Genomic DNA, 21,106 nt, shown 5'->3' on the forward strand with positions numbered 1-21,106 from the left:
ACTGGGCAGCCAGGTGCCGCCTGTACTATACAACTCACTCCGACAGAGGGATAGCCTATTAGCCCCAACGCCCCTGATCATCCACAGGAGACCTATTTTAGCATTGATAACACATTGGTCGTAAACTTATCTGGGATCACAGGAGTTATTGGCCGATAACGGGTAGTTTACCACATGGCAAAAATGGGATACAATAGGATGGCCCCGTAATAACACTGTGCTAAAGTCACAATATGAGCCTGTTTTTGGCTAACCCAGGATAACAGTTTGAATTATGAATTCTGGACAACATCCTTTCATTATGGGGGGGGGGGGGGATCTTAGAATGCACACCCGATTTACATGAGGTGCTATCATGCTGGGACTTGTAGTTCTGCAAAGAAAAACATGTGGTGCAGATGCACACTCCATATTATTAATCAAAATCAATCGATAATAGGAGGTTATAAACTAAGCTATAAAAGTGTGTTAATAAGAAAGAAGCAGGAGCCAGAGGTTAAAAAGTGTATTGCTAGGAAGTAGAATATTAGTGAAAATAAATAGTGCTAAATAAATGTTAGGGTGTGCCACCCCGAAAGCAACTCGGTTACACCAACCCAAGGGGAACCCAAGACTAGCAATTGAAGATGGATTTGGGGCACGGTTCCCCTTGGGTTGGTGTAACCGAGTTGCTTTCGGGGTGGCACACCCTAACATTTATTTAGCACTATTTATTTTCACTAATATTCTACTTCCTAGCACTTCACTTTTTAACCTCTAGCTCCTGCTTCTTTCTTATTAACACACTTTTATAGCTTAGTTTTTCACTTGTGTGCTGCCCTGGGGTGACTGGCTGATGCTGGCCTTTTTGGGGTTCCGCGCCCCAGATTCAACATCCTTTCATGAAAGGTATTGTATATACAGATTACTTTAGCCAAACTATGGCCCTTATTCTGGTTGGTGCGGTAATATCCGCGTGCGTTCGTGCCGTCGATGTTTTGTGTCTGCGCATGTGCAGAGGCGTCTCTGCGCATGTGCGAGCCGGGCGTACGGCCAAATCCCGCATGAAATGTGAACACTCCGAACAGGGGGTGGAGAGGGGCGTGAAGGGCTATTTGGGCTCATTACCATATGTTTACACCCCGCGTTTCATGGGCATTCCCATGCAAACGCTGGGCGTACGTATGGTAATGCAGTCGTGACGCACGTGTAGGGGGCGGACATATGACATCGCCGGGTGTCAGCTGCCCGCCCAGATCCCTGCTTTTGCACGGAAAAATGTCCGTGTGGTCTGAGGTTGCGGGAGCTGGTGGACCACTCGGTCCTGCATTCGATGGTCTGCGGGGGAGGTTCCCTGAGATGGATGAGGCGTATTCCATGAAAAATACACGTGCGGTCCGTTCGGCCAGCTTCTTACCGCGTACGGACGGAGTTGGCGATCCGTATGGAAGGCGGGGTTTCGCACGCACGGTCCTGGCCGCATATTCGGATCCGGCCGCACCGATCAGAATAAGGGCCTATATTACTTGAGTGATTTAATGGCTGAAGAAACGCTAAGCCAAAGCACAGTGTAAAAAAGGTACAAGTAGCTGAAGTGGAATACAGGATCAATCAATTTTGTACTGACCAAAGAAGTTCCAGTGAGACCCTCTAGCAAATCCAAAAGTTTTCTTCCATCTTTAAGATCTATGAACAGGTCCTTCACTGGTGGTTTTTCACTCTGTGGGACAAGAAAAATAAGCGGTTCACGTGACAGGTACAGGATACTCCTTCATATAAAACACACTAGATGATTCTAATCAGCAATCTGTGCCAGTGTTATCCTCAGGCGCCCAGTCTGCCACTAGCAGAAGTTCATGGTAGTCTGAAAACAGCTGGCGTTACAGGTTGACATAGTAATGTCTGTAAAGAAGATGATTTACAATGGTTAACAGGAAGCCCTACTTCTTTTATAGTCTCATACAAAACACAAAATGTAGAGGGGAAAACAGCCAGGCCGTGCAGAACATTCCTCTCTGAGGTTAAATATGAAATGTTTCCTCACTTCCCACCAGATACTTTTTCATAACATCAAAAGTTTATCAAAATGATTCCATGTTTCCATGAATACAGATTACATTTTAGAGATTATGAAACCCTTTATACTGTAATCCCAATACCAGAAAACCGGGAATGAAATCTAGTGCTTTGTAGCTATATATTGCTTTAAGGATATATATTCAGCAACATTCCTAGGGAAATGTTATGTGCAGCTCAGAGTAAAGGAGATAAAGTACATCTATTTTTATTCTTCTTGTTTGAGTGGTAATGCATAATAATTACTATCAATGAGAAATGAGGAGTATTTATGGGAGAGTGTTTTACATTCCTTTCAATCATCTTGCTGTGACTAATAGGGTGTACACACGGTTCGATTTAGTCTATTTTTCTATTTGATTTTGCTTATATAGGCAAAATTGAAATTCAACTGGTTTCAGCCATATTCGATCCAAATTCGAACCCTATGCACTCTGAGTGGCGCACCCAGTGGGGTTTCTGGTTGCACAGAAACCCCCCTTATAGCAAACGTTTTTTTTGGGTGGGTTGCCAATGTCCGGCCACTGCAGCTGCCGAGTGCCCGACAGAGACTGAGACAGCTTCTACATGCCTGCAGGCGCAGCTTCTCAACATGGGAGAACATTGCAGTGGCGGGAGCCTGGAAGCAGCAGGGTCGGTACTTCACTATGCTACTTCGGAGTGTTTACATCTGAAGTTTCCTGATCTCAGAAGTGGCTGTCACTTGACAGCAGCAGTCGGGGAGGGGAAGTCAGCTGCTGCGGGACTTGAGCAGATCGGCAGCAGCGGGTGAGATCAGATGTGTGCATGCATTTATATATGTGCTGTACAAGGAAGACCATGTCATTCCTTTTGGAATGTCCCCTTTTCTGTATTTTAGATATAATTCTTATCGAGTCAAGCAGAATCAGGCCCATAGTACAGATCTGTACTATAACTATACCATATCTGTACTATATAGTCAAAAACGAATGCGGTTTGTTTGCCTTGCAATTCAACCCTGATTCCATCCCAAATGTTTGAACTGGGATCTAATCACAAGGCAACCGCACTCTGTGTACACCCCTTTAGACATCATTCCTGAAAAAGCTGCAATGTTCTGACTTACCTTAGAAACATAGAAACATAGAATTTGACGGCAGATAAGAACCATTTGGCCCATCTAGTCTGCCCCTTTTTTTACCCTTCAGGTAATCTCAACCATTTTTAATCCTTATTTTTTTGTAAGGATATTCATATGCCTATCCCAAGCATGTTTAAATTGTTCTACTGTCTTAGCCTCGACCACCTCTGATGGGAGGCTATTTCACTTATCCACTACCCTTTCTGTGAAGTAATTCTTTCTAACATTTCCCCTGAATACCTTCATGTATTTCAGCATGTTGCATTATTTTTTTGCAAATAACTACATATCTCTATACTTGTTTCATGACTACTATTATATCTTGATCTTTCTCTTGCAAAACGAATAGGGCACGAGGGTTTCTTGTTTTACTAGGCCGGGAGGACTGCTAACATCTGACCTGGGGCAAACACAAGCTACAGTATGGCCTGGGCTTTCTTCAATCCCTTCAAAATGGAGTGACAAAATGTTTTTGATTGGTCCTATTTGTAATCCAACCCCTTCATCAAGAAGTAGTGAAGCAAATTGTTTAGCAGAGTCCTAAGAAAATAGACTGAATGGCACTACATCCAGGGCTATGGCTAAAGGAAGAAACACATACAATCTTTTCGATGCGTTTCAGTTATGGATGCATATTAGAAGCCCGTCGTTGAATGGCAGCTGGGTTCCGCCATGGAACCTTTCCATGCGACAGTAACTGCCATTCTTGATGTTGAACAGTTGAATACAGCCATATTTTTCCATCATATGCCACTACTTCAATTGATGCCAGCTGTCACAGCAAAATCACCAATTGCTGAAAACAGACACTATCATCGCAAAAAAATAAATTTGAGGATGTTAAACCATCAAACATTGATGTTCATTGTGGCAGTGCAGTTTTAATAACTAATACATATTATAGAGAAAATCTTACCAAACAATAAACCTGCAGAGAAAAGTCTAGTGATTTCTGTACAATACAGAGAGCATTCTCGTGACAACTCCTAGTCAAATAGAAATGCATACTATCAGTATTTGATGCTTTTGTAAGCCAGCCCTGTTCTGAAGGCCTACCTTTATATATATTATATTCAATCTAAAAGTAGTTTTTCTTATACCACAATGCCCCAGCGATCTCCCCTTTATTGCATTATTTTGCTGTGCTCCTCAGTGTTTGTAAAAGAGAAGATACTTGACAAACATGTCTGTCTGGCCCTTATTCTGGTTCACTCGCAAAGGCAAATTCTTTCTCAAATGGACAAAACCATGGTGCACTGCAGGTGGGAGCAGATGTAACATGTTAGTTTTGGGTGAGTTATTTTGTTTCTGTACTGGCAGGGCCGGCTACAGAAATCTTGGGGCCCCATACACTGATATCTCTGGGGGCCCCCCTCCCCATTAAGCACAGTAGTGGTGCGGAGCAGGGAGAGAGGATGGAAGTAGTGGTGCGGAGCAAGGAGGGAGGATGGGAGTAGTAGTGCGGAGCAGGGAGAGAGCATGGGAGTAGTGGAGCGAAGCAAGGAGGGAGGATGGTAGTAGTGGTGCGGAGCAGTGACGGAGGATGGGAGTAGTGGTAAACTTACTTCGCATTCTGTGGCTTGAGGGTGGTGTTTCCAAATGAGGTTCCGTGGAAGGCAGGAACCTCCTTCTCTCTGCTTGTAGGGGCAGGAGCTGGGCAGGTCAGGCAGAGGAAAGGGAGCCCGGAAAATAATGTACCATCTAGGGAGGAGGACAGAGGGAATACTACTGCTGCTGCGCTGCAAATCTGGGCAGTTAGAAGCAGCGGGCTTCAGCGCAGCAGCCGGAATAACTATAAAGTAAGATCAGGGGTCAGATGTCACACTGCTCCTCGGATCACTCACCGATCAGGAAAACAGCGGTGCATCTCTTCATCGGCGGGCGGCGGCCTGCGGCCGGACAATCATCTGAGAGGCTGGGGTCCATCTGAATGATGTGTGCTGCGGGCGCCTGCGGTAGTGAGGCTGAACGTCTGAGCAGCAGGGGGTCAGAGGGCTGAGAGGCGGCAGAGCCGGTGTCTGTGTGATGGGCAGGCCCGGCAGCAGAGTAACGGGGGACCAGGCGGAGGGGAGGACGGTGGCTGACCTTGGGGCCCCTCAGATCGCCGTGGCACAGGTCAGCTGTCCCCTTTGAACCCCCTATCGCCGGGCCTGTGTGCTGGGAAAATACTGACTGCTTTATTTTTACACTGCAATATAGATCTCACCCAAATCTAATTCTCTCTGCACATGTTACATCTGCCCCCCACCCCCGCCCCCTTGCAGTGTACAAGGTTTTACCATTACTTTACAGCCACAAGTAAATAAAAGCTTCTGTAAGTTTTTCTTTTGAAAATATATCATCTGCCCTACTATACACATTATACAGCACAGAATGGGACAATATTGTGCATCTGTGGCAAATAGCATTTAAAACCATGTCAATTTGTTTGTTTGTGGAAGCGTCACTGTTGATGCAGCTTCACATAAGTACTCCTTAGATATACTCAGTGTTCTTGCTATTAATAATGTATCAAAGAAGATATATGCCCTTTCCCCTAGTGTTTCTTTCTACTAAGTGTTCCTATAATAAGACACAGAATAGTCAGGGCTTGTGGGAAAGTATGGATAATGCTGTCATGTTGTAATCTTTAGCATAGAACTTAGGAACCTATTGTGGTTGAATACGTTCGCAGCCGATGGTCGGGCTGTGCACATGTGCATTTCTGTGCATGAGCATATGCAGGGTGTGTGCACCCACGGTAAACAGGGCGTGGGGCACCGGGCAGCCTCATTACCATATGGGAACACCGAGCGTTCCATGGTAATGAGGGCATGACTGACAGCTGACCTCACAGGATGTGAGCTGCCTGTCTACTTCTTCCCAAGCGGACACGCATATATAAGTTTGCTCAGAGCAACCTTACATATGCGTGGGCCTACGCCATCATGGCGGTGGGTCCCCAGAGCCTGCGAATTGATGTTTATGTTAAATATCCATTCGCAGGCATTGCGGGCGAACCCACACTGCAAGGGTGGGTGGTGGCCCAGCATTCCCCGGCCGGGGTTTGGTGGATTCCCATGGCTGAGAATTTGCAGCCTTGCGAGTCTACCAGAATAACCCCCTTAGTGCTATTTATTAAATGAATGTACTGCAGCAGGCAGGCATTTAGGCCTAAGGGCTTGTTAACACCTACACAATGTTACTGTCTATTTCATCTGCTAACTCTTGAAAAGTGCATTAAAACTAGAGGAGTGTTTTCTTAATGGCTCTTACTACACTATCATTGTACAGTTAACTCCATGGTTCAAAACTGCCCTAATTCTCATGCCATCACACGTGCTGTCACAGCAATACACTGTATTGGTTAAAGTGCATTCCGTGAACAGAGAACGAAAAACTTGTTAAAATAATGCTGCTCACATATTCTAAAGCTTCGGCAGTATTCACAATCAGTTTTGATTAATATTCGGCTTCTAGAGCTAAAATACACATTTACCATTTATACGTATTTATTAACGTTAGTAAATGTGCGTTCTAGCTCTGGAAGCCCAGCATCAAATAAGATCGATTTTTAATCGATCAGAAATCGATCAATATCAACCTCAAGTAAATAAATCTCTTTGTTTTCATGTGTTTTTATCCATATTCCTATGTATTTGAATGAGTTAAGTAGTGTTCTCGGCTCTTACAATGGCGATTATAAATTTATCCGGCCTGCTGGATATTAATCACCGGGGTGAAACACATACACACACAGTGATGTAGGGGCATTTTCTAAGCGATCTATTGAGATCGCTTAGAAAATGCCCGGGAATCGCTATGTAATGCATCTGCCCTGTTGTAGGGAATGTCAGTCTGACACAGCACAGAAACTGCAATACCTAGCAATTATAGCAAGGTAGGGTAACTTTTATACTGTATGTTTGCCAGTTTGTTAGAAGCATTGGGGAATAGTAAATGGATTATATGTGTGGTTATTAACTCATTTATTAAGTAGTCAACTTCTTTTTAGCAATTTCCTACTGGGTGGGCTCCTCATCTGAATTGTGGCACCACTATTTTATTGCTGGACTAGAACTTAATTACTTCAGGACTGCTCCTTTGATTGTGTTCTTGGGTCAGATTTTATAGACATGTAAAATTACCATTCAAACTTGTAAAGCCAATTTGTTAGCATTAAAGCTCCCCTGTAAATTCTAACATTATGCCTCCTCTAGATTTGGATGCACAGCATTTCTTGTTATTTGCATACGATTTCATTTTACTATAGCATTTATTTATTTTTTTTGGCATTTTCTTTTCTTACCCTGTAACCTGTACATTCCCTAGCAGGAGTCAGAAAGTCCTGATTTGAGGGGAATCTTATGGGGCCTACACATTGGGCGATTTCAGGACATTTTTTAAACGGTCTGACTAGATCATCAACAGGTGTCTCTCTAGCCTCACGCCCCACGAGGTGGCTTTAAGCATCCCTTTAAAAGTGCGATCAATGAGCTGCACTAACATCTGACATCATTATAATATGACAAATGCTGCTGGCTACGTTGGGACTTATTCTAGTTCACTCTTTCTGACAAATCCTTCTTAGATGGACAAAACCATGTGCACTGTGGGGGGGCAGATGTCAAATGTGCAGAGAGAATTAGATTTGGGTGAGTTATTTTGTTTCTGTGCAGGGAAAATACTGGCTGCTTTATTTTTATACTGCAATATAGATCTCACTTTGAAGTAAAACCCCACCCTAATCTAACTCTCTCTGCACAAGTAACACCTGCCCCACCTGCAGTGTACATGGTTTTGTCCATCTAAGAAGGATTTTGTCAGAAAGAGTGAACTAGAATAAGGCTCATTTTTCTTACCAATATCTGTTCTGCTGGAAGAGGAACATGGCAAGTCCACAAGTAGATGGGGGCATCCAGATTATGGCGACCTGTAACGGGAGTAGGAGGTGCGCACATGTGCCCCCTGCCCAGCTTGAATTGTTAAAAATCACAGACTAGGATTTGGTTGGGGGTTGGGCCCACTGTGCAGGTCAGTCTAGCAGCGACTAAAAGCTCTAAAGGGAGGATGGTGATACCTCAATACATCTCTAGTGCACAGGTGACATTAGACTGTTGGTTTTAAAAAGATGTATTTAACTTCATTAAAATAAAAATCTATCATTTTAAATATTGGGGACAAGTATTAGGCGGTTAAATAGTTAATATGTATAGTTAATACAGATTCCCTCTTTATTGTGTAACCAAAGAACAGTGCTGTTATATAAATTGTAAGTGAATAGCTTTCCACTGCTTACAATCCATCCTTGCACTGCTAGTATAGATGACAGTGTTAAGTGTAGTCAGACCAGACACAGAACCACTTACAGACTGTCTCTGATCCAGCTGGCTATTTCACAGGATGTTTTGAAACTTCTATTTGGCTTTGGACATTCCCCCAACAAATGTTTCTGTTAGTGGTGTTGTTGTTCTTCAGATGAAGAGAAATATGATGTGAGCTCTCAAGGCGTTCCCTCTACTTGGTGATTGGTAACTGCAGGTTGTATGCTTGTGTGTGTGTGTGTAGCAATGCTTGGGAATATTGTTAATAGGCATGCTTTAATAACCTCAGGGGGTTCTTCTAATTCATTTGCATCCCCCGTGCCTTGGGCGGACCAGCATTCGTTGTCTTGCAAGGCTGCAAATTCACAGCCTTGCGAGTCATCCAGAATAAGGGCCTCAGTACAGAGGCTGAACGTCTTCAAACTGCTTTGAGTGCTGAAATCAAAACTGGTCTTTGATCTAAAGAAGTCAGTGTGTAAATGTCAGCGCAGTTCTACAATAGCAAGAGAGCCAGAGAGTAAGTACTGTATGCCTTAGTTGAATTATATATATATATATTTATTTTTTATTAACAGTTCCTTATATAGCGCACACATATTCCGCTGCGCTTTACAGAGAATATTTGACCATTCTCATCAGTCCCTGCCCCAGTGGAGCTTACAATCTATATTCCCTACCAAATGTACATGCACACAGACATTGTAAATGCAAAAGTGTGGACTAAACAAAAGAGAAATGTATTTTGTTGTGGCACAGAAAGGTTTAAAGCCGCTCAGCTGGGTGTGGGAGCATTACACATCATGCCAATAGTATTTCCAGGAAATTCCTGCCACTGCACAATGATTTTCAATCATATGTTCCACACTTCTTGTGCTGTTACAACAGTTATTTTACATACGTTTTCCCTCACAAAAGATGCAAACACAGACACAAGATTACGCCACAGAGCTGCTTACCTCTGGCAATAAACATCATTTCTGTTGTAGGTGCATATTGCCAGCTTTTATTTATAACTAGAAGACAACCTCAGCGTAAACTCGAAAATGGTCTACTCTAGTTGTACAAAGATGTTTGTAGCTTTGAAGACCAGCAATAATTATGGGCGGTCAATGATCATATACTGCCGGACAGTTAATAGGTAACTATCTGTCGTCACATCCAAACGCCACGATCCGGTCAACAACGCTGCACCTTTAGAGCACTCTGAATAAGGTCCTGTATTTGTAATTTACAATTCCCAAAGCACAGTGAACAGAAGCCGGGACTGCGATGGACATTTACTTCTGCATTGGGTGTGGTTCTGAGTAGAGCTGTGAATGCGTATTGTCACATTTCACAGGTAAAAACCTGTGAACTATTACAGCCAAATGCAGAAACACTGGATAATATTTATCAGCGTAACTATGAACCTGGACAAAGAGGATTATTCTAGTTCATTTGCTCGGATGCGAATTCGCATCCTTGTGAGTGAAACAGATCCCGCCTTGTGAACGGTGGTACGCCAGCCCACCATTCGCAATGTGCGTACGTTCGCACTGGCTGCAAATGGATGTTTTACATACTGTAAACATCCATTCGCAGCCTGCAGGGGGAACACCCACATCTTTCGATGGTGGCCGTCCATGAGCAACTTTACATATGCTTGTATGCTCAGGGGAAGTTGGCGGGCAGCTGACACCCGGTGATGTCAGCTGCCTGCCCCCTGCAGGTCCGTCACAGCCTCATTAGCACCAGAATGCCCAGCGTTGTCATGGGAACGCCCATGAAATGCTGGGTGTTTACATATGCTAATGAGCCAGCCCGCAAACATTGAACGCGGCCATGCGAACGGACCTGAATAAGGTCCATAATCTCTAGCATATATATATATATATAAAACAGTAAACTGCCTTCATACGCTACTGATCAAGTTTTGGCACACCCCAATTTTGGTATACGGTCATGAGGTTGACACATATTAGGTCGATATGCATTGGGGCGACCACTAAATAGGTAGACATTGCTAAGGTCAACAGGGTTGGAAGATCGACACAAGCATTAGGTCCACATTAGTTTTTCCCACTTTTTTAAGCCGGCATGTGCCGACAGCAAGAATTTCATACCCTACCATCCACTAGGACGTGGAGGAAGAATAGACAAGTGTGCCCGAAGCATTGCAAGCCTAGCAGGCCTCGCAAGGGATCGTGGTACACATTAACAGTACAAAAAAACTTGAAAATCTGGGTATGCAGTCATTAGGTCGACACATATCAGGTCAACATGACTAAGGTCAACAGTGTTGTAAGGTTGACAATGGCAAGGTCGACAATGAGTTTTTCACTTTTTTTGAGCTGACATGGCAACAGGCGGTATTTCATGCCCTACCATCACTAGGGTGTGGAGAGAGAATAGAATAGTGTGCATGAAGCCTGGCGAGTGCAGCGAGCCCTGCGCATGGACGCGGTACACTGACAGTGTCCAGTGTCCATGTTGACTATGTCGACATTCGGGATATGTGAAAAACTCATGTCGACTTTTGACTGTCGAACTTGTCATTGTTGACCTAATGCTTGTGTCAACCTTCCAACCCTGTCATGTGTTACCCTAAGCCATGTTGACCTTAAGTGTTCGACCCAATGCGTGTCAACATAATATTGGTCGACCTAATGACCCATACCCCCCATTTTCCAGTTTTTATTGAGAGCTATGCAGTTCAATGTTAAATCTACCATTAAATTAAATAGTATTCCAGGTTGGACATGGGTTAGAGCTGGGGAATAAACCTGCTATTATATTATTATTCTTGACTGCATTTGTTTTCCTTTGTTCCAAGTCTGTACTTTGCGCCTCTTATTTGGCATTGCTTATACTGTATGTTTTCACATGGCTTCAAACTTGGGATCCTTCCACTGTAATCTGTAATCTGTTAGTTTTGTGCTTTGCCTTCACCTTTGTTACTCTATGCACCAGGGGAGTCCAAAATTACTTTTAACAGAAAGGCCACAGGTTGTTTCCCTGCATTTAGGTCAGGGTTATATGCTGAGGAAATCTAAGAAATGCTAAAACTAATGCAGATATCTTAAAATAAACATTTTTTTTACGATTTTACTCACTGTGATATCTTGTACGTCTTATGGTGTGTACACACTTGTACAATTTAGACTATATTACAACTATCTGCATACAATGTATACAATTTAGACTATCTGCATACAATTTAGACTATATAGTGCAGATCTGCACTATATAGTCTATGCAGACAAGACTTTCTGGCTGCGATACGGGAGCGTGCATCCGGAGCGCGCATTGGGATCGCAAGGGTTAAAACCCATACAATCTGCATGAGATCCAGATGAGATTTTGACAAAATCTCATGCACATTGTACAAGTGTGTACACACCATTAGTCCTTAGGAGACCCCTAGACATGTAACTTTATATGCCAGCCTCAGAGCCTCATATACATGTAACTTTTTTTTTTCCAGCCTCAGAGCCCTTTTATTCATGCCCCTTTACATGCCAGGCTTTAAATCCCACATCCCACATCACACACACACACACAGCGGACTGGAGCCAGAGCAGAAGGGAGTGCTGGCCCAGCAGAGACAGAGCCAGGCAATGGTACATGAGGCATATACCTCCCCGACCAGACTCCAGACAGGGCTGTATGGAGGAATCCCAGACATTGGCCTGGTGGCAGCAGGACACAGGCAGCATATCGCTAATGGGCTGTATTATAGCTGCTGTGTGCAACACAAATACAGTATACAGATACCAATGCTACTAAATACCATATACAGATACCCTTGCTGCTGTCTGTAATAATGGGCCTCATTTAGAAATTAACAGTTTGTACAGAGGCTGCATCTTTGGATGAGTCTGCTGTATGAAAATGGGTGATGGGTAGAGAGAAAGGAGGAGAGTGCTATATAGAAAAGTGGAAGAGAGAATGAGAGGGAAAGAGAGAGTGAAGTGCAAGAGAGAAAGTGAGGCAGTAGGAGTGAGAGAGTGTCAGCGAGAGACAGGGGAGAGAGAGAGGGTCTTGTGGTGAGACAGGGCTAAAGGTAGAGGGGGGATGCTGGGCTAGAGAGATAGGGTGTCAGAGGGGAGAGAGAGAGTGCAGGTAGAGAGAGGGGTGGGAGACGGTTAGAAAGAGGGAGGAAAGAAAGAGAGGGGGAAGCTTAGGGAAAGAAGTGGGGAGGAGAGAGAGGATAATCACTAGGGCAGAGAGAGATAAAGAGGTGAGAGAGGTGGAGTAAGAGATTAGGTTAAGAGAAAAAGAGTGGTGGCAGGATGAAAGAGAGAACAGGGGAGAAAAGAGAGATGGGCAGGGGAGAGTGAGCACAATAGGAGCCCCCCACTATTATAGATGGTGCTGTGTGCCTCCCACTTCACCCCGACCTCCTAGTAAAGGTGCTGCTGTTTACCTCCCCAACATCCCAGGACAAATGGCACTTTGTACCTCTGGAAGCACTGGGTTTCCTCTCACCAGCGCTGGGCTACCACTGTGTCTCCGCGCCACACCATGGGTTTCCAAGCTGCTGCGCCGGGTCTCCACTGCACACCACCACTCTAGCATGATTATGTGATCTGCTGCTGTATCCAAAGAGACAGCATCTTATCACTTCTGTGAACGTCTGCCAATTTTATGGTGGCTTAAAGAACAGGTGGTTCTTAAGGATGGTGTGCTGTTCACAAAGCACAGGCCAGTGAAGTTGAATCCGAAGATGCAGCCATTGGGCTGTCCACTCCCAGCAAATGTATGGGGCACGCCCCTGTTTTCAGGAGCACAGCTCTGCTCCTCCAACCCTGTGGCTTCGCTCAACCAGTCTGGGGCTTGGATGCACTGTGTCCGAGGACACAGGACCTATTCTACACATGATCATATTCTGCCAGCATCAAAGATGTAGACTTAAACCTTCAGTTCCTCTGTTCATATATTTGATATCTATAAAGCCTATTTTCTTTCAAATCTAAATTGCTTTCATGGTAGGAAAGTGCGCACATTTTACATTCATTGTATTACAGCATATATGTTAGGGAGATGTGGACAGTCGATCTTCAGTTGAATGTAGCTTCCGTGAGAAAATATGGAAATGTGGCGACTTTGTTACACAATATAGGGCAGAATCTACCTGTTTACATTTAAACATTGACCAACCATTTTCTGGACTTTCGGTAAAATATGAAAGGTTTGTATGGCAAATGATCTTACCTTCGAGAAGCGAGCATTTATCCATTTGGTAAAAGTCTTCTTTTGTACGTCATTATGTTCATCTGTTGAAAAACAAATAAAGAAGAATTAGCATGATTTGTACAGCTGGGTCTCTGACTTGTAAGTCAACGGACTTCTGATATAAAAGGCTATAATGAAAACTCACATTGCTGTTAGCAAACACTGCTAGAGTAGTGGCTGTGTTTGCAATTGCAAACAGTGCTGCTTATTACAAGCTTTAGATACTATTGGGTATGTTTTAGATGGTTGGCAATGGAAGCAGATAAAAAGCATTAGACTTCCAAATACATGTGTACTATATACTGTATATTGTGGCTTCAATGACCATAAGATGGCATAACGGCAAAGGTCCACAAGGTCTCTTAATGCAAACTAAAGTGATGCCTAATAAAAACTAAATGGATGTCATTAAACATCAACAATTAGTTTTTTTTGCAGGAGTTTATAGTGCCACTATATAATCATATTGGTATTTGGAAAGGACACTAATGTTCTAATGTTTGTAATTCCAATCATTAGAACAGAGAACCACTGCTGAACTCCTTTATTACAATGCTAGCTCTAAACACACAGTACACTGAACTACACCTACTTCCCAACATCTCCATGGCCCTAGGGACCGTCACTGAAGATTCAGGCTTACCCATACAAGTAAGGGAGTGCCTGCAAACATAAAACATTCTAATGCAATAACATCACACCTGTAGTGTTTTGTGTGTTGGGTGTTATATATTTATAGTTCTATACACATACCTACAATTATTATTTATTTATTTACAGTTTCTTATACAGGTTGAGTATACCTTATCCAAAAATGCTCGGGACCAGGCGAATTTTGGATAACGGATTATTTCATATTTCAGAATGTTTGTATATTTGAATGAGGTATCTTGTATTTATGTTGTACAAACACAGGACATACACACAAATATATTTTATTTGTGCATAAAGCAAGGTTCCAACAGTAATCAGTTTGTGTACTATCTCAAGCACTGAATTTGAATGGCAAGCAATCATTTTCTTGCACATATTTAGTGCCATTTACATATCATGTCCTCAGTAGTGCTGTTACAGATGTCCCCAGTAGTGTCAGTTACATATCATGTCCTCAGTAGTGCTGTAAAGGTCCATACACACTGGACGATTATGCCCAGTGTGTATGGACAGCGATGATGACAATCACCGCTGCGGGGAAAGCCGTTCAGTGCATACACACTGAGCGGCTTTCCCCCTGCCCGGCGCCGACGGAGGGGGGAGGACGGCTTTGCATAGCGCAGAGCTATGCAAAGCCGTCCTCAAAGCTGATCATCTGCTGGTATTACCAGCAGATGAGCGGCTTTCCCAGCGATGTTTCGGGAGCGCGCAGCAGCGCTCATCGCCGGGGCATACACACTGGGCGGCTTTGAGCTGAAAGCCGCTCAAACATTCACAGATGTCCCCAGTAGTGCTATTTAGCAAGAATTTTTTTTTACTTTCTGGAATGTATGGTTTTTGGAATAATTTGGTTAACGGATATTTGGATAAGGGATACTCAACTTGTATATCACACTCATATTCCCCATTGATTTACAGAGGATAGTTGAACTTTCACATCAGTATCTGCCTCAGTGGAGCTTACAATCAATATTCCCTACACACACTCCCACACACACACACACACACACACACACATTTTAGGGTTAATTTTGTTGAGAGCCAAATAACCTACCAGTATATTTTTGGATTGTGGGAGGAAACCCACACAAGCACGGGGAGAATATACAAACTCCGCACAGTTAGGGCCATGGTGGGAATCCAACCCATAACCTCAGTGCTGTGAGGCAGTAATGCTAACAATTACACCGTCCGTGCTGCCCATAATATATACTACAATATCATTAATAATAAACAATAGTTCAGCACTCCAAAACAAAATGCCAAGTTGTATATTCTGTGTACACTAATTGTTCAATGTGACAGAATCTTAAAACCCTACTGCATTACAGTTATTATGAATGTGGTATAATATCAAGCTGACTCAGGTTCTGATTAAGGGAGCAGCTGAAAATCTATACACTGTGAGTGCGTAGTGCCATAGTACACATGCGCAAGGGTGTCCAGCGATGAACTCCTGCTACTTTTTTATCGCTGACCATGCGCAAGTTTATTGACAGGAAGTAGGCGTCTGTGGGTAGTAACCATCTATTTCTTTGGAGTGCCAAAAAAAATGGGTACTATCACGGCGCCCATCGCATCACAGACCATAAGGCATGGGATGGTATGCGATGCGATGTTCCGCGATGTCCCCCGATGTCATACAATGTTAAAATTGTGTGGCATTGTATATGGCATACAATGCGATGCGATTATAAATTGTATAAGCACCCTAATGGGTGCTTACAATGTTAAATGCACCCCCACGCCACCCACGCTATGAACGCGAACCCGAAGTGTGGCGAGCGTCGCGAGCCCGCGAGGGACGGCGGTACGCGTCCTCCGACCTTTTCATACCCCCACTATCCACATCGGCCTGGAGTTGATTTTATATAGTGTGGCGAGCCACCGAGCCCGAAGCGGGGAGAGCGCAGCGAGCCCCACGAGGGGACACGCATTACGTCACGCTTCGGGCTCGGTGGCTCGCTGCGCTCGCCACACTATATAACATCAACTCCACGCCGACGTGGATAGTGGGGGTATGAAAAGGTCGGAGGACGCGTACCACCTCCCCTTGCGGGATCGCTGCGCTCGCCACGCTTCGGGTTCACGTTCATAGAGGGGGTGGCGTGGGGGTGCATTTAACATTGTAAGCACCCATTAGGGTGCTTATACAATTTAAAATCGTATAGGGGGCTTATACAATTTTTAATCGCATCGCTATGCATCCGGTGTATGGCATGCGATGCGATGCAAAGTCGTGCGACTTAATATCGGGGGCTACACATGCTACATGCTACACATGCCAGAAAAAACACTGGGAGTGACAGGAAAAAGGCAGGTGTGCCCAAGCGTTTTAGGGGAGGGTGTGTGATGTCACCAACAGGCCAGATATGCCTGTTTTCACTGCAGCTGCTGAGTAAGTCCCTGGCTACACCGAGCCTGCGTTGACTGGTGCCCACTGGAAAAACCATTTGATGGTTAACGACTTTTTTGAAGATAAACTGCACCTGACATCAGTTCACAAGAAATGGAAAGTATTATGCTGGACCCTCAGCAATATCCAGCAGGGGAGGAGAGGTGCCCCCTTGCGAGATGGAGCCCGGCGGCAGATGACTTCATTGCCTCCCAGAGTTATGCCTCTGGTGCACTGCAACTTTGTTGCTGGCTAAATCTGCCTAATGTGTAACATTACATTGATTCATTACAGAAACTGCTAGCGTATGGCTAATAGTAGCTGTGCACTTCAGCATAGCAACTAAACCATACTAGTAATAAATATTTCATAAAATATTTAAGGAGCATTATGCTGTTTGGGTTAAAACTGTAGAGATCCACAACAACACATGGCACCACATATGGAAAAAGAATTTCGGCACAGAACAAACAACTATTTGTGCTAATTAGGCATTTGTAATCCAGAGGGCAAAATTCTCTAAATTCCGGCGTATGAGCAGATCTCCCCACATGAACAAGAGAAACAAGGCTACTATGTAACATACTGTGAACAACACTGAGCTTGGGGTAAGAGAGGAGACAAATGTATTCACTGTACTGCATAAGATTCATACACTACAATTTCCTAAATTAGGAACATGCACACTATATACTTTAACATCTCTCCAACAATACATGACATTTTATTGTTGTTTCATTTATTATATGTATGCATCAACAGATACAGAGCACACGTTGATATGGGGAAAACAGAACATGTTACACCATGCAGCAACTGTATTTGAATGATATTAAACGCCTACACCTAGGATAATACTTAGGAGTAATGTCCTCCTTTGTGTCATATAATATAAATACACTGCAATGACATCGAGCTGGGGACAGGTTGTACCTCTTGTTTCCAGAACAGGGATATTTCGACTGTTTTGTGTAAAACATACCAGAGAGTTTATGTTGCTGACATTGCTGGTGGGCAGCCTGATTATAACAACGTCCACAAATATAGGCGCTCTGACAGCACTACACACAGGGGCATTTCTGTTGATACTAAACAGTAGCTGCTTGATAAGAGAAAGGAGACACACCCCTCACGTCAGACAGATTGGTATCACCCGCACAGTTCTTTTCCTAAGTGTGGAAAACTATTCTACCTGTCCTCCTACAACTGTCTGGTCCAGGGCCCCTCCCCAGGTAATGGTGAGGTAGTGAGGCCCACACAGGTGAGTGGAGGGAATCAGGGAGGGATAGACCCTATAATGTGTATAACACATAATATTATCCATGTGCTAGATTTTGATAGCCATATAGCCATAGAAGAATTTGTAAATCAGGTTCTATGCAAACAGGAATGCATTGTCCGCCCGGGACAGGAGGGGGACAGGAGGCGCATAGGCCATGGGGCCCCAGCATTAGACCCAGAGGCCGATAGGATCCCCCCCCCCCCCCCAACATGTCCCCCCAGCAGGCCGCACCAGCTCCGGGTGAGCTCTGCGGCCGTTGCACCCACCCCCCACTGACTCTCCCCTGGCCTCACTGACTGACCCCCCCCCCCCTACCGCTGGTTCTCCCTACAGGAGGATGGCCTGTTACCTACCTGGCTGCTGCAATGACCAGTGGCGCCGCTGATAGCTGCCTAGGCGCTGTGCAGCTCGGCGGGTATGTGTTTCCTTTGTGATAACTGTACTGTCTCTGCTTATATTGGTACCTGCCTGACTGCTGCAATGACCAATAGTGGGGGGCAGGTATGTGCTCCTTGCGTCTATATCCCCAGGGTACTTCTAGCCTATACCTGTATGTGTTTGTATATCTGTCACTGTTTAACTGTACCAAACTGTCTGTTGCACAGCATTCCAAGTCAAATTCCTAGTATAAGCAAGTATACATGGCCAATAAAGTTGATTTGTTTTTCTAAATAAAAAAGTTTAGCATATACTTTACACATACAGTATATTTCAAGGAACTATATTTAACATTCTACCTTTTGATAAATGGGTAGGATGTAGGCTTAGGGTGTTACTATAGGAAAAAAAAAGTCAGTATTGAAATATGGTATATGCGTGATTACCAACAACTATCATTCACAATTGTAGACTTGATAAAACAGAAATCCAATGGGAAAAAAGTAAATGTGCTCACCATACAAAATCACAGGCTCTGGAATGAGTCATTCCACACAAGTCACCGATTTCTTATGACTGCTAATATTAATAATCATTTACAGTGGGAAGGTACTGTGCCTTATAATATACCATTTGCCTTTAACAATATTGATTTGATGACATCAGATCTTACAGTTTACATACACACTGTTTACAGGGGATGCAGTTTAAATCCCGGCGGTCGGGATCCCGGCGTTCAGAATCCCGACGCTGGAATCCCGACCGCCAAAATCCCGACACTTTCTCCCTCCGTGGGTGTCCACGACACCCCTGGAGGGAGAATAAATTAGCGTGCCGAGTGTAGCGAGGCACCGGGCCCGCTGCGTGGCGAGCGCAGCGAGCCTGCAAGGGGGGGGGGGGGCGATCCACGTCCCCCCTTGTCTGGATTTCGGCGGCCGGGATTCCGGCGTCGGGATTTTGAACACCGGGATCCCGACCGCCGGGATTTCATACTGAATCCGTTTACAGGAGTTAATATTAATACCACTTGTGTCTTCTAATGTAAATACTATGTTATACCAGATCTGTGACATATATGTTTAAATTAATATTATAGTAAAGACTTTGCAGATTAATATTAAATATTAGGTACTATTATTTTAACTATAACAATAGTTGGCAGAAGATAAAAAGGATTGTTCTGGTTCCGTTAAGTTTAGAGGGCTCACAAACCCTTAACACCCTCTTTCAGGAAAATTCCCTTCACATACTGTAGTCATTATTTACAGTTATTTCGATTATGAAAATACTGGTCTGTAGTTAAATTGTCTCTGGCTATATAACATAACCTCTTAATTACTTCACATTTTCTTACTTATTTTCTCTTAGGATTGTGTGCCTTTTTTAAACTACACTATAAACAGAACATTAAATCAGTCACTGAGCAACTTATAAATACAGCTGTGTATTGAGGGAGTGGCTGAAAATAATTGTTTTGCAGACAGATTGAAAACATTTGGCTTCTCTGCTGTGGAAATGAGAAGAATGTGCCAATACAGTATATTGGATAAATCTTTCTAGACTGGATGCATTAAAAAACCGACAGCGGAATTGCGGTGATAAGAATCGTGACAGTAAGTACAGGGTGGTTAGGGTTATGCAGTAGCGAGAGGGTTAGGCTGTTAGAGAAGTGGGTAAGGCTGTAGAGGTGGGCAGTTTAGGGTAGGTGGCGAGGGGAGGTGGGTTAGGGTTAGGCTGCAGGAGAGACAGGATTTAAATATTAAACCAGGATCCATCAGGATTTTGACTGCTGGGATGATGCTGATGGATTATCGATAGTTGTAATACTAAATGACAGAATTTCGTACTCAAACCTTCAAGGCTATTTTTATCCAATAACATGTTGCTAGTGTTCAGCTTTTCACCGAATCAGCTCCTACCTGACATTTTTCAAGCACAGTCTGTGACATGACAGGTAAGAGGTGATTGGCTGGCTGTTTATCACTCTCCATTTTATCACTTTTGAAGCTTAGTGCATCTGGCCCCTTATGAGCCATATATTTTACTTTCTTGTCTAGTGTGTATGGGCCGAGTAAATCCACTAGTGTAAAAGTAAAATGGTTATTTCAATACATAAGGTTGGTTAAAGATTCCTAACAGCCCTGGTATGACAATGTAAAAATGTATGCTGCCCTATAAATACAAAATTGAGAGATGAATGTAATTGCCTTTCAAATAAGTATATCAACAGACCAAGAATTCCTGGCATCTAGCTAAAGATACAGCTATACAAACATTCCGAGACATTGATATGAACCAGCAAAAAAAAAAAAAAGGACACATTTGCAATAATATTTGAAAATTAATATAGTAAGTATATACTGTATAAGCCTATTCTTATCCATGTTATACTGTAACTCTAGGTACATGCACAGAATTACAACTATATAATCATCACATTACTAAAGGGAGAGCTTTTCTTGTACACCGTTACCCGTTCATTAACCTGCTAGAGATGACTACTGGCACAAAGTTACATATTCCACAAATGGAGCATGGCTGGAAGAGACGGTGTTAAATGTACAAAGTACAACAGTGTAGAACAAATGCTTGGCTAATATCATTTATGTTTGCAACATCTTTTTCAATGTTTTGCACAACCACAGGGTGTAACACTGTCTTTCTTTATATGATCAATATTTAACATTAGCAATTATACAGTACATGTAGAAATTCACCAGTGG

The 21,106-nt window shown here is 43.5% G+C and overlaps 1 protein-coding gene across 8 annotated transcripts in view; it reads right to left on the minus strand.

Moving 5' to 3' along the window:
- The window catches only part of UTRN (utrophin), a 587,017-nt gene that overhangs the window by 512,585 nt on the left and 53,326 nt on the right, over window positions 1–21,106 (minus strand). For all 8 annotated transcript variants that reach the window (XM_083176136.1, XM_083176132.1, XM_083176141.1 and 5 more), the window contains 2 exons: window positions 13,654–13,715; window positions 1,607–1,699 (listed from right to left, as the gene is read on the minus strand). In XM_083176136.1, the coding sequence (XP_083032262.1) occupies window positions 1,607–1,699; window positions 13,654–13,715 (155 nt within the window). The remainder of the gene's footprint in view (window positions 1–1,606; window positions 1,700–13,653; window positions 13,716–21,106) is intronic.

This window comes from Crinia signifera, chromosome 3, assembly GCF_055691185.1.
Source record: "Crinia signifera chromosome 3, ASM5569118v1, whole genome shotgun sequence".
Lineage (NCBI taxonomy): Eukaryota > Metazoa > Chordata > Amphibia > Anura > Myobatrachidae > Crinia > Crinia signifera.